The sequence below is a fragment of the Motacilla alba genome, chromosome 11, assembly GCF_015832195.1.
Source record: "Motacilla alba alba isolate MOTALB_02 chromosome 11, Motacilla_alba_V1.0_pri, whole genome shotgun sequence".
Classification (NCBI taxonomy): Eukaryota; Metazoa; Chordata; class Aves; order Passeriformes; family Motacillidae; genus Motacilla; species Motacilla alba.
The window spans coordinates 13102478-13113873 of record NC_052026.1 but is presented as its reverse complement, the minus strand read 5'-3'; the positions used below and the strand labels follow the sequence as shown (position 1 = coordinate 13113873).

General features: G+C 66.2%; 4 protein-coding genes across 4 annotated transcripts; 2 read left to right on the top strand and 2 right to left on the bottom strand.

The window, feature by feature from the left end:
* Nucleotides 1–22: 22 nt before the first annotated feature.
* Nucleotides 23–3511, bottom strand: LOC119705608 (probable D-lactate dehydrogenase, mitochondrial). The gene is made up of 11 exons (XM_038148224.1): nt 3354–3511; nt 3128–3240; nt 2724–2865; nt 2499–2640; nt 2067–2226; nt 1790–1989; nt 1590–1718; nt 802–929; nt 633–723; nt 433–544; nt 23–356 (listed from the first exon to the last, which is right to left on the bottom strand). Exons 1-11 carry the CDS (start codon nt 3465–3467, stop codon nt 191–193), a joined length of 1497 nt encoding a protein of 498 aa, XP_038004152.1. The 5' UTR covers nt 3468–3511; the 3' UTR covers nt 23–190.
* Nucleotides 3512–4083: 572 nt separating this feature from the next.
* On the bottom strand, nt 4084–6230 carry LOC119705468 (chymotrypsinogen 2-like). Its single transcript, XM_038147922.1, is given in 8 exon segments — nt 4084–4275; nt 4350–4483; nt 4855–5035; nt 5544–5622; nt 5735–5814; nt 5921–5956; nt 5958–6025; nt 6149–6230. Coding segments are annotated over 8 exon segments (807 nt in total). The 5' UTR covers nt 6216–6230; the 3' UTR covers nt 4084–4113.
* Nucleotides 6231–7215: 985 nt separating this feature from the next.
* Nucleotides 7216–9401, top strand: LOC119705467 (chymotrypsinogen 2-like). Its single transcript, XM_038147921.1, has 7 exons — nt 7216–7335; nt 7459–7562; nt 7670–7749; nt 7862–7940; nt 8450–8630; nt 9002–9135; nt 9210–9401. The coding sequence occupies exons 1-7, from the start codon at nt 7269–7271 to the stop codon at nt 9369–9371; spliced, it is 807 nt and encodes a 268-aa protein (XP_038003849.1). The 5' UTR covers nt 7216–7268; the 3' UTR covers nt 9372–9401.
* A 615-nt stretch (nt 9402–10016) lies between these two features.
* LOC119705465 (probable D-lactate dehydrogenase, mitochondrial) lies at nt 10017–11277 on the top strand. The gene is made up of 4 exons (XM_038147918.1): nt 10017–10174; nt 10290–10402; nt 10665–10806; nt 10890–11277. Exons 1-4 carry the CDS (start codon nt 10061–10063, stop codon nt 11067–11069), a joined length of 549 nt encoding a protein of 182 aa, XP_038003846.1. The 5' UTR covers nt 10017–10060; the 3' UTR covers nt 11070–11277.
* Nucleotides 11278–11396: the final 119 nt, after the last annotated feature.

Sequence of the window (11396 nt, the reverse complement as noted above, 5' to 3'; positions counted from 1 at the left end):
CAACGTCGCAGCACATGGATAGTGTGAGTCCAAAGGGTTTATTGGGGGTTGGAGGATCCCTGACCCCCAGAAGTGAGGATGGGGTGATTTGTAGGGATACATACTGTGGCACTGCAGGCAGCATGGCCACCCTGGCCTTGACTCCAGGGGCTGAGGTTCCCCAGTGCCAGCTCAGTGCTGGTGCTCCCCCTCAGAGCACTTTGCCGGGGTTCATGAGATTGTGGGGGTCGAGTGCAGCCTTGATGGAGCGCAGGGTGTCCAGGCCCTCCGGGCCCAGCTCCTCCTGCAGCAGTGCCCGCTTGCCCAGGCCCACGCCGTGCTCCCCGGTGCAGGTGCCCCCTGCTGCCAGTGCCCGCCTGTGGGACAGGGAGGGACAGGGGATGGGGACATCTGTCCGTCCAGCCCCGGCCCCCCAGAGCACCCTGGCCCCACCTGCCCAGGCGCTGGGTGAAGGCGTGGATGCGCTGGGCCTCCTCTGGGTCCTGGGAGTTGAAGACGAGGATGCAGTGGAAGTTGCCATCGCCCACGTGTCCCACCATGGGTCCTGCAAGGCCACGGGTCAGATGGGGTGTGGCGTGGAGCATGGTGACCCTCCATCCCCCTCTGTCCCAGGGGACTGTGGCCCTGCTGACCGGTGAGGTTGGAGGCCTGCAGGTCCTGCTTGGTCTCCACCACCACATCAGGCAGGCGGGAGATGGGCACACAGACATCCGTGGAGTAGCCCTGGGCCGGGGAGGGCAGAGCTGTGGCACTCAGAGCACCATGGGCGCCGCTGCCATCATCCCCACCCTCGTGCCTCACCTGGCAGCCGGGCCGCAGGGCCAGGGCAGCGTACCAGGCATTGTGGCGCATGGACCAGAGCTGCTCGCGCTCCTCCAGCCCCTCCGCCCAGGCCAGGCCGGAGCCACTGTTCTGTCGCACGATCTCCTCTGAAGGTGACCAGGAGCTCTGGGACAGGACCCACGGCACCCCCAGGCACCCAACCCTTACCCAGGACCTCCAGTGCCCATCCTGGGTACCCATCCCACATCCTGGGATACTCCCAGTCCATCTGTCTCCTGTCCCTGGGTCCCTGTCCACCACCCTGTGACACACCTAGTCCCCCCTGTCCCGTATTCATGAGCCCCTTTAGCAGACCCCCAGAGCACACACCCATCCCCCCCCTAGTGTCTTCCCAGCCCCCATCCCAAGCATCCATTGTTGGTCCCTTCTCCCTGGTCCTGGGCACCTATGCCTCTCCTCAGGACATTCCTGATCTCCCATCCCCTATCCATAGGCAGCCATCCATGACTCCAGGCCCCCAGTTCTATGCTCTAACCACTTGTCCCTCATCCTCATGACCTCAAGTTCTCCAGTCCCCACACAGCCCTGGGCACCCACCCCTTCCCCCAGGACATGCCTGGTCCCACTGTCCCATGTCCTGGACATCCATCACTCAACGCCAGTGCGAAATCGTGGCCCCCCAACACCATGCTTCACTTCAGAACACCCTGATCCCCCTGTCCCTGGGCACCCACCCCTCATCCCTGAGTGTCCATCATGGCCCCCAGCCCCAGACACCCTCTCCTCCTCCCTGTTCCAAGCCATACCTGTCTGCTGCTGCTGCTCAGCCAGGCTACGCCGGGAGCCATGCAGCTCCAGGAGGAGCGTGGCAGCCACCGGCAGCCCCATCCTGCTGAAGCGGCCACAGGCATCCGCCATCACTTCATCCAGGAACTCTGGGTGGGAGGAGGCAGTGTTGGGCTCCACCACGGGCACCTGACCCCCACCTCTGGCTGCGGGCACTCACCGATGCGGGCCACGGGCACGGCAGCCTGCAGCACCTGGACGGTGCAAGCCACGGCCGCCCCCACGCTGGGGAAGGAGGCGATGGTGACAGCAGTGGCCTCGGGCAGAGGGTGCAGGCGCAGCGTGGCCTGAGTCAGGAAGCCCAGGGTGCCCTCAGAGCCCACGAAGAGCGAGGTCAGGTCGTAGCCGGCCGCCCGCTTCCTGCACAGAGCTGGTGAGCAGGCAGCGGCGTGGCACGCGGCCAGCCCAGCACAGCCCCCCAGCCTCCCAGCGCCCACCTGGGCTGGCGCCCGGGGCCGGCGGTGTGGAGCAGGCGCCCGTCCGGCAGCACCACGCGCAGGTTGAGCACGTTGGGGCGCATGGTGCCGTAGCGCACGGCGTTGGTGCCCGAGGCACCCGTGGCCGCCATGCCACACAGCGAGGCGTCCGCCCCAGGGTCTGCAAGCAGGGGATGGGAGGGGGAGGCAGGTGGGGATGGTGCTCACTCCCTCATGGACACCACTGGGACTACAAACACAGCAAAATGATGGGCACCCCCCAAAAGCAATGAGGCCGTGGCACTTGCATTCACATGGGCACCCTGGGGAGCACAGCACACCTGAGGACACAACAGCACCCCCAACACTCCCACAATGTCCAGACCTAAAGGACACCTCAGCACCTCCAGTGCTGTCACCCCAGCCCCATGACTCCCCTCACGCCCACGGTACCGACAGGGAACCAGAGCCCGGTGCCACGCAGGTGCTTATTGAGGGCCTTGCGGGTGACACCGGGCTCCACCGTCACCGAGAAGTCCTCGAGGCTCAGCTCTGCGATGGCGTCCATGCGGCTCAGGTCAAAGCAGACACCGCCCTGGTACAGGGACACCCGGGGCTCTGGGCACGGCCAGGCACCGAGAGCCCCTGGGGGGTCAGAGGTGCCAGGGCAGCCCATACCTGCACGGCATTGACGCCTCCTTCCAGGCCGGTACCGGTGCCAAAGGGCACCATGGGCACACGGCAGCGGTGACAGAGGGCTGCCAGCTCCTGCACCTGCCCCACCGCCTGGGGCCACACCACGACGTCCGGGGGGGCACAGCTGGGGGACAGGCAGCATTGCTGACCAGCTGCCACAACCTCTCGACCCTCCCCATGGCCCTGCCCCAGCCTGGCACTCGTCACATGCCCCTTGCCTTCCCCACGGCCCCTTGGCTACCCAAATATTTCCCGGCCCCGGCCCCTCCCCTGTGACCCTTCCCCTTCCAGTGGCTCTTGCCTTGCCCGCATCTCTTCCCTTGCCCATGGCCCTTCCCCTGGCGGTGCTTCCCCTCCCCGGGGCTCCCAGCTCCAGGGGCACTCACGGGTGCATGGACTCATCATGGCCGTGCTGCTCCCGCACCGCTGTGGCCGTGGAGACATTGGGGGCCCCCACCACGGCCCTCAGGGTCTCCACGAAGTCAGGGGGCAGCGAGGGCTGCGGGGGAACAACGAGGACCCGTCAGGGATGCCCTGGGCAGGGTCTGAGCGCGGGCACGAGGCCAAGTGGCCACGTCAGGACCCGAGTGGCCTTTGGAGCCCCGGCCCCACCTTGGAGCAGCAGCTGCGGCGCCCCAGGGCTGCCGCCAGCGCCAGCACCCTCCGCAGGGCCATGTTGCAACGGGACAAGAACGGCAACATGGGAACTGCACAGGAGCGGGACATTGCCCTCCCCCGCAGCCTGTCTGGCCCTCCCCCACGCTGACACCTTAAGGTGGCTCCAGCCACACGCCAGTGTGTCCCTGGCAGAGGGACCTGGCTCCCACCAGTGCCTCTGCTCATGTCCCCATGCCGGGCCGAGTCCCTGCATTCACCATGGCCCCTACCGTCACAGGTGTCCCCGTGCCTGCTCAAGTATCCCCGCAGCTGCTCGGGGGCCCGTGACCCCATAGGAGACCACATGTCCCCACGCTCCTCCCTTCCCAGATAGGAGTCACCATGGCCGCCTGCCCATCTGTCCCCATTCCCAATCAGGGATCCCCGTGACCCCCGTGCCTCTGTTCCCATGCCCAGCCAGGTTTCTCCATTCGGGCACAGGACTCACCATGTGCCCCTATCCGTGTGTCCCCATTCCCAGCCAGGTGTGCCCGAGCCCCCCCGTCCATCTGTCCCCGTTCCCAGCCAGGTGTCCCCGTGCCGCTCAGCGCTCCCGCACAGGCGTCCTCGTGCCCAGAGAACTGACCCCAGCCCACCGCATGCCCCCATCCTCAGCCGGGGCTCTCCCGGCCACCCGCCTGCCCCGCTCCCGTGCGTCCCGGCATGGTGACAAGGACACAGTGTGCTCAGGGGGTGGCAGCGTTTATTGCGGGCCTCAGTTGGCCTCCAGGATGGAGTCGATCCAGTCGCGAAGCTTGGTGACGCGGGCGTACACGCCGGGCGTCTTGGTGTCGCAGGTGCTGCTGCCCCAGGAGACGATGCCCACCAGGTTCCAGGCGCCGTCCTTCTGGCACACCAGCGGGCCCCCGGAGTCGCCCTGCACGGGGCAGCGAGTGAGCGCCGGGCCGGGGCCCGGGGCCGCCGGCGGCAGCGGGGGCCGGGGGCACGTACCATGCAGGAAGAGGCTCCGTCGGCGCCGGCACAGACCATCACGTCGCGGATGCGGAAGCCCCAGAACTCCTTGCACTGGGCGTTGGTGAGCAAGGGCAGAGCCACCTGCTGCAGCACCGCCGGCGTGTGCGAGGCTGCAGCGAGAGGGGAGCGTCAGCGCCGGCACCGGGAACGGGGAAGGGGCTGGGACGGGGAGGGCGGGACGAGGAGGACAGGAGCTCGATGATGGTGGAGATGGGAACAGGATCGGGTCAGGCATTGGTGATGGGATGAGAAATGAGAAATGGGACAAAGATGGGGATGTGGGAATGGGATGGGGATTCAGATTCAGATTTGCACGGGGATCTGGATGGGAGATTGCCACGAGCATTATGGTTCAGATGAGGACAGGGACTGACCATACGGATGAGGAAGGGGACAGGAAAGACAGCGGACAAGGACGGGGATGGGGATTTGGATGAGGCAGGGGACAGGAATGGGGATGGGGACAAGAAAGTGCAGTTACCGCTGGAGTCAGTGAGCCCCCAGCCAGTGGTGACGCAGGTCATTCCCCCCGGGAATTCGTCAGTGGCCTTGGGCAGGCAGACGGGGGACACGCGGTCCGACAGCTGCGCCGGAGTGGCCAGTTTGATCAGGGTGATGTCGTCGTGGATGGTCAGCATGTTGAACTTGGGGTTCTTGAAGACCTGGAGCCCGCAGCACTGCTCTCAGCACCTGCACCCGCTGCCAGGGTGCCAGGCACTGGGCACTCCACAGGGATCAGTAGGGACCTTGGGGACCAGTGGGGACCCCGGGGGTCGCTCCTGTGGCTCCCGTGATGGCAGGGTGTCTGAGCTGCGGGGCCCAGTCCCTGTGACACTGGGGAGCAGCGACACCCCAGGTCACGTCCCCTGCCAGGATGAAATGGGCCCTGAGGCCTGAACCCCTGTCCCTTGGGAGTTCCTGGGCACACGGGGACATCCAGGGGACCTGACCTGAAGGATGAGTGGGAGCAGGGACACCCCAAGGGATTGCAGTGCAGGGATGTGGGACATCTCAGGGACACCTCAGGGAACCCTGACCCGCAGGATATGTGGAGCTGGGGGCTCCACGGGTGCACAAACCCCAGGAGAAGGGGGACCCGGACAAAAGCCCCCAGGCTGCCTGTGGTGGCCGTGGGGTCCCACAGGCACGCGGACCCCGCCCCGGAGGTACCTTCTCGATTTTCAGCTCCTGCTGATCAGGGCCGGGTGCGTCCTGGTCGTAGGCGCCCACCACCACGGTGTCGGTTTTCCTGGGCACAGGCGGGCACTGAGCACGGGACGCCGGCACGGGGACAGCGCGCCCCAGGGCACCCTGTGCCCGTGCCCAGCCCCAGCCCGGCCGCCAGCAGAGCCGGTGCCTACCTGACGCCGCAGTGGGCAGCGGTGACCACCCAGTTCTCGCTGATCAGGGAGCCGCCGCAGAAGTGGAAGCCGTTGTAGCGCTGGCGGGGAGAGCTGCCCTCAGCACCCGGCACCGCCGCCGGCGGGCCCCGTGCCCGGCCCCCACACGGCGCCCACCCCTGCCCCCGGCCCGCCTCGGGCTCTCACCTGGAGGGACACCTGCCATGGCCAGGACCCTGCCACCCGCCGCCTCCCCGTTGACAATGCGGTTGTAGCCGCGGATGACGGGTGTGATGGCGGGCACGCCGCAGTCTGCGGGGCACAGGCGACCGTGGGACGGTGGCTCCGGCCGCCCCGGCCCCGCGTCCCCCTCCCCACCGCTCCCACCCGCCCGAGCCCCGAGCCCACCCCGCCAAGCCCCACGACCCCACGCACTCTCAGGGAGGGCGGCACGGGCAAAGCCCGCCAGCGCCAGGCAGCTCAACACCCACAGCAGAGCCATTGCCACTCGTGAGGACAGACCTGCCTGGCAGCCCGTGGCGCTTATATGCACCTCTGGGCACCTCCCCGCTGCCGCTGGCCTTGCCGCCGCGGCCTTGGGAGATAGCGTAGCAGCTGGAACTTCTCCTGGAAATGGCCTGGGAGCATGGCACCTGGAGCCAGTATCTGTGGCTATGGCTGTGGGACGGCACTGGCCTGACTAAATGCTGGCTTCTAAAAGTCCTTGGAATCCTTCTAGCTGCCCCATGTCCTTCGTAATTGGGCTCCAAGAGCTGGACACAGCACTGCATGCATGGTCTCAGCATAGTGGAGTTGAGGAGCAGAATCCCCTCCCTAGACGTGCTGCTCAGGCTGCCCTGACAAGGGGAGACAGAATGATGAAGAGGACTCCATTGATATCAGAAGGCTAATTAATTACTTTATTATACTATATTATTCTATACTGTATTACACTATGTTACATTACATCTAAACTGAATCTGCCATGCACTCAACTCTGCACAAAACAGCACAACTGCCCCGAATCTCATGACTGTCAGACAACCGTCACGACTCACAAACACTCTTGGCCCTGATAGGCCAAGGAAACAAAACACCATGACTTTGGGTAAACAATCTCCATATTACATTCTACTTTTGCACAAACACAGGCACAGCAAATGAGATAAGAATATTCTTGGGAAGAACTGTGCCTTACTTTTCTCTGTGAAGAGAAATGTGGGGCTACAGTAGCCGAAGATACAGCGGGGTTTTCTGGGCTGCCCGCACACTTTGCCAGGGAGTGGTGGAGTTTGGAAAGACCACAGAGTTCGCCTAGGGCTGGGTCTGCAGAGCCCATCCAGGCTGCCACCTAGATAGGGGTTCATCCAGAGGTCCAGGTGCCTGGGACACCAAGGTTAGAAGGTTCCAGTATGGGCAATATGCCAGGGGCACCATACCAGCTGCTACGCTATCTCCCAAGGCCGCGGCGGCAAGGCCAGCGGCAGCGGGGAGGTGCCCAGAGGTGCATATAAGCGCCACGGGCTGCCAGGCAGGTCTGTCCTCACGAGTGGCAATGGCTCTGCTGTGGGTGTTGAGCTGCCTGGCGCTGGCGGGCTTTGCCCGTGCCGCCCTCCCTGAGAGTGCGTGGGGTCGTGGGGCTTGGCGGGGGTGGGCTCGGGGCTCGGGCGGGCGGGAGCGGTGGGGAGGGGACGCGGGGCCGGGGCGGCCGGAGCCACCGTCCCACGGTCGCCTGTGCCCCGCAGACTGCGGCGTGCCCGCCATCACACCCGTCATCCGCGGCTACAACCGCATTGTCAACGGGGAGGCGGCGGTGGCAGGGTCCTGGCCATGGCAGGTGTCGCTCCAGGTGAGAGCCCGAGGCGGGCCGGGGGCAGGGGTGGGCGCCGTGTGGGGGGCCGGGCACGGGGCCCGCCGGCGGCGGTGCCGGGTGCTGAGGGCAGCTCTCCCCGCCAGCGCTACAACGGCTTCCACTTCTGCGGCGGCTCCCTGATCAGCGAGAACTGGGTGGTCACCGCTGCCCACTGCGGCGTCAGGTAGGCACCGGCTCTGCTGGCGGCCGGGCTGGGGCTGGGCACGGGCACAGGGTGCCCTGGGGCGCGCTGTCCCCGTGCCGGCGTCCCGTGCTCAGTGCCCGCCTGTGCCCAGGAAAACCGACACCGTGGTGGTGGGCGCCTACGACCAGGACGCACCCGGCCCTGATCAGCAGGAGCTGAAAATCGAGAAGGTACCTCCGGGGCGGGGTCCGCGTGCCTGTGGGACCCCACGGCCACCACAGGCAGCCTGGGGGCTTTTGTCCGGGTCCCCCTTCTCCTGGGGTTTGTGCACCCGTGGAGCCCCCAGCTCCACATATCCTGCGGGTCAGGGTTCCCTGAGGTGTCCCTGAGATGTCCCACATCCCTGCACTGCAATCCCTTGGGGTGTCCCTGCTCCCACTCATCCTTCAGGTCAGGTCCCCTGGATGTCCCCGTGTGCCCAGGAACTCCCAAGGGACAGGGGTTCAGGCCTCAGGGCCCATTTCATCCTGGCAGGGGACGTGACCTGGGGTGTCGCTGCTCCCCAGTGTCACAGGGACTGGGCCCCGCAGCTCAGACACCCTGCCATCACGGGAGCCACAGGAGCGACCCCCGGGGGTCCCCACTGGTCCCCAAGGTCCCTACTGATCCCTGTGGAGTGCCCAGTGCCTGGCACCCTGGCAGCGGGTGCAGGTGCTGAGAGCAGTGCTGCGGGCTCCAGGTCTTCAAGAACCCCAAGTTCAACATGCTGACCATCCACGACGACATCACCCTGATCAAACTGGCCACTCCGGCGCAGCTGTCGGACCGCGTGTCCCCCGTCTGCCTGCCCAAGGCCACTGACGAATTCCCGGGGGGAATGACCTGCGTCACCACTGGCTGGGGGCTCACTGACTCCAGCGGTAACTGCACTTTCTTGTCCCCATCCCCATTCCTGTCCCCTGCCTCATCCAAATCCCCATCCCCGTCCTTGTCCGCTGTCTTTCCTGTCCCCTTCCTCATCCGTATGGTCAGTCCCTGTCCTCATCTGAACCATAATGCTCGTGGCAATCTCCCATCCAGATCCCCGTGCAAATCTGAATCTGAATCCCCATCCCATTCCCACATCCCCATCTTTGTCCCATTTCTCATTTCTCATCCCATCACCAATGCCTGACCCGATCCTGTTCCCATCTCCACCATCATCGAGCTCCTGTCCTCCTCGTCCCGCCCTCCCCGTCCCAGCCCCTTCCCCGTTCCCGGTGCCGGCGCTGACGCTCCCCTCTCGCTGCAGCCTCGCACACGCCGGCGGTGCTGCAGCAGGTGGCTCTGCCCTTGCTCACCAACGCCCAGTGCAAGGAGTTCTGGGGCTTCCGCATCCGCGACGTGATGGTCTGTGCCGGCGCCGACGGAGCCTCTTCCTGCATGGTACGTGCCCCCGGCCCCCGCTGCCGCCGGCGGCCCCGGGCCCCGGCCCGGCGCTCACTCGCTGCCCCGTGCAGGGCGACTCCGGGGGCCCGCTGGTGTGCCAGAAGGACGGCGCCTGGAACCTGGTGGGCATCGTCTCCTGGGGCAGCAGCACCTGCGACACCAAGACGCCCGGCGTGTACGCCCGCGTCACCAAGCTTCGCGACTGGATCGACTCCATCCTGGAGGCCAACTGAGGCCCGCAATAAACGCTGCCACCCCCTGAGCACACTGTGTCCTTGTCACCATGCCGGGACGCACGGGAGCGGGGCAGGCGGGTGGCCGGGAGAGCCCCGGCTGAGGATGGGGGCATGCGGTGGGCTGGGGTCGGTTCTCTGGGCACGAGGACGCCTGTGCGGGAGCGCTGAGCGGCACGGGGACACCTGGCTGGGAACGGGGACAGATGGACGGGGGGGCTCGGGCACACCTGGCTGGGAATGGGGACAGATGGACGGGGGGCTCGGGCACACCTGGCTGGGAATGGGGACACACGGATAGGGGCACATGGTGAGTCCTGTGCCCGAATGGAGAAACCTGGCTGGGCATGGGAACAGAGGGACAGGGGTCAGGGGGACCCCTGATAGGGAATGGGGACAGATGGGCAGGCGGCCATGGTGACTCCTATCTGGGAAGGGAGGAGCGTGGGGACATGTGGTCTCCTATGGGGTCACGGGCCCCCGAGCAGCTGCGGGGATACTTGAGCAGGCACGGGGACACCTGTGACGGTAGGGGCCATGGTGAATGCAGGGACTCGGCCCGGCATGGGGACATGAGCAGAGGCACTGGTGGGAGCCAGGTCCCTCTGCCAGGGACACACTGGCGTGTGGCTGGAGCCACCTTAAGGTGTCAGCGTGGGGGAGGGCCAGACAGGCTGCGGGGGAGGGCAATGTCCCGCTCCTGTGCAGTTCCCATGTTGCCGTTCTTGTCCCGTTGCAACATGGCCCTGCGGAGGGTGCTGGCGCTGGCGGCAGCCCTGGGGCGCCGCAGCTGCTGCTCCAAGGTGGGGCCGGGGCTCCAAAGGCCACTCGGGTCCTGACGTGGCCACTCGGCCTCGTGCCCGCGCTACAGACCCTGCCCAGGGCATCCCTGACGGGTCCTCGTTGTTCCCCCCGCAGCCCTCGCTGCCCCCTGACTTCGTGGAGACCCTGAGGGCCGTGGTGGGGGCCCCCAATGTCTCCACGGCCACAGCGGTGCGGGAGCAGCACGGCCACGATGAGTCCATGCACCCGTGAGTGCCCCTGGAGCTGGGAGCCCCGGGGAGGGGAAGCACCGCCAGGGGAAGGGCCATGGGCAAGGGAAGAGATGCGGGCAAGGCAAGAGCCGCTGGAAGGGGAAGGGTCACAGGGGAGGGGCCGGGAAACATTTGGGTAGCCAAGGGGCCATGGGGAAGGCAAGGGGCATGTGACGAGTGCCAGGCTGGGGCAGGGCCATGGGGAGGGTCGAGAGGTTGTGGCAGTGGCAGCTGGTCAGCAATGCTGCCTGTCCCCCAGCTGTGCCCCCCCGGACGTCGTGGTGTGGCCCCAGGCGGTGGGGCAGGTGCAGGAGCTGGCAGCCCTCTGTCACCGCTGCCGTGTGCCCATGGTGCCCTTTGGCACCGGTACCGGCCTGGAAGGAGGCGTCAATGCCGTGCAGGCATGGGCTGCCCTGGCACCTCTGACCCCCCAGGGGCTCTCGGTGCCCAGCCGCGCCCAGAGCCCCGGGTGTCCCTGTACCAGGGCGGTGTCTGCTTTGACCTGAGCCGCATGGACGCCATCGCAGAGCTGAGCCTCGAGGACTTCTCGGTGACGGTGGAGCCCGGTGTCACCCGCAAGGCCCTCAATAAGCACCTGCGTGGCACCGGGCTCTGGTTCCCTGTCGGTACCGTGGGCGTGAGGGGAGTCATGGGGCTGGGGTGACACACTGTAGCAGATGCTGATGGGGAACGCTTGAAGAGCTGTGGATTGTGGGGTGTCCACAGTTGTGCTGATTCCAGGGCAGTAGCAGAGATGCCTCTAGCACAGAGAGCCCCATGGTTTCTGAGGTTCTGGAGGGGATGGATAGCCAGGACCAGGAATCCTTAGGGGCACGGGCTACCATCCTGTCTGCCACACCAAACTCTGGGGTCCCATGGTGACCATGGCCCCTGGCATGGTGCTGTGAGGGATACTCATCTGATACTGGCTCTAGGGCCATGTGGCCCCAGTGCCCTGCCACCCCTCATTTTCCCCCAACCGCCTTTGGCT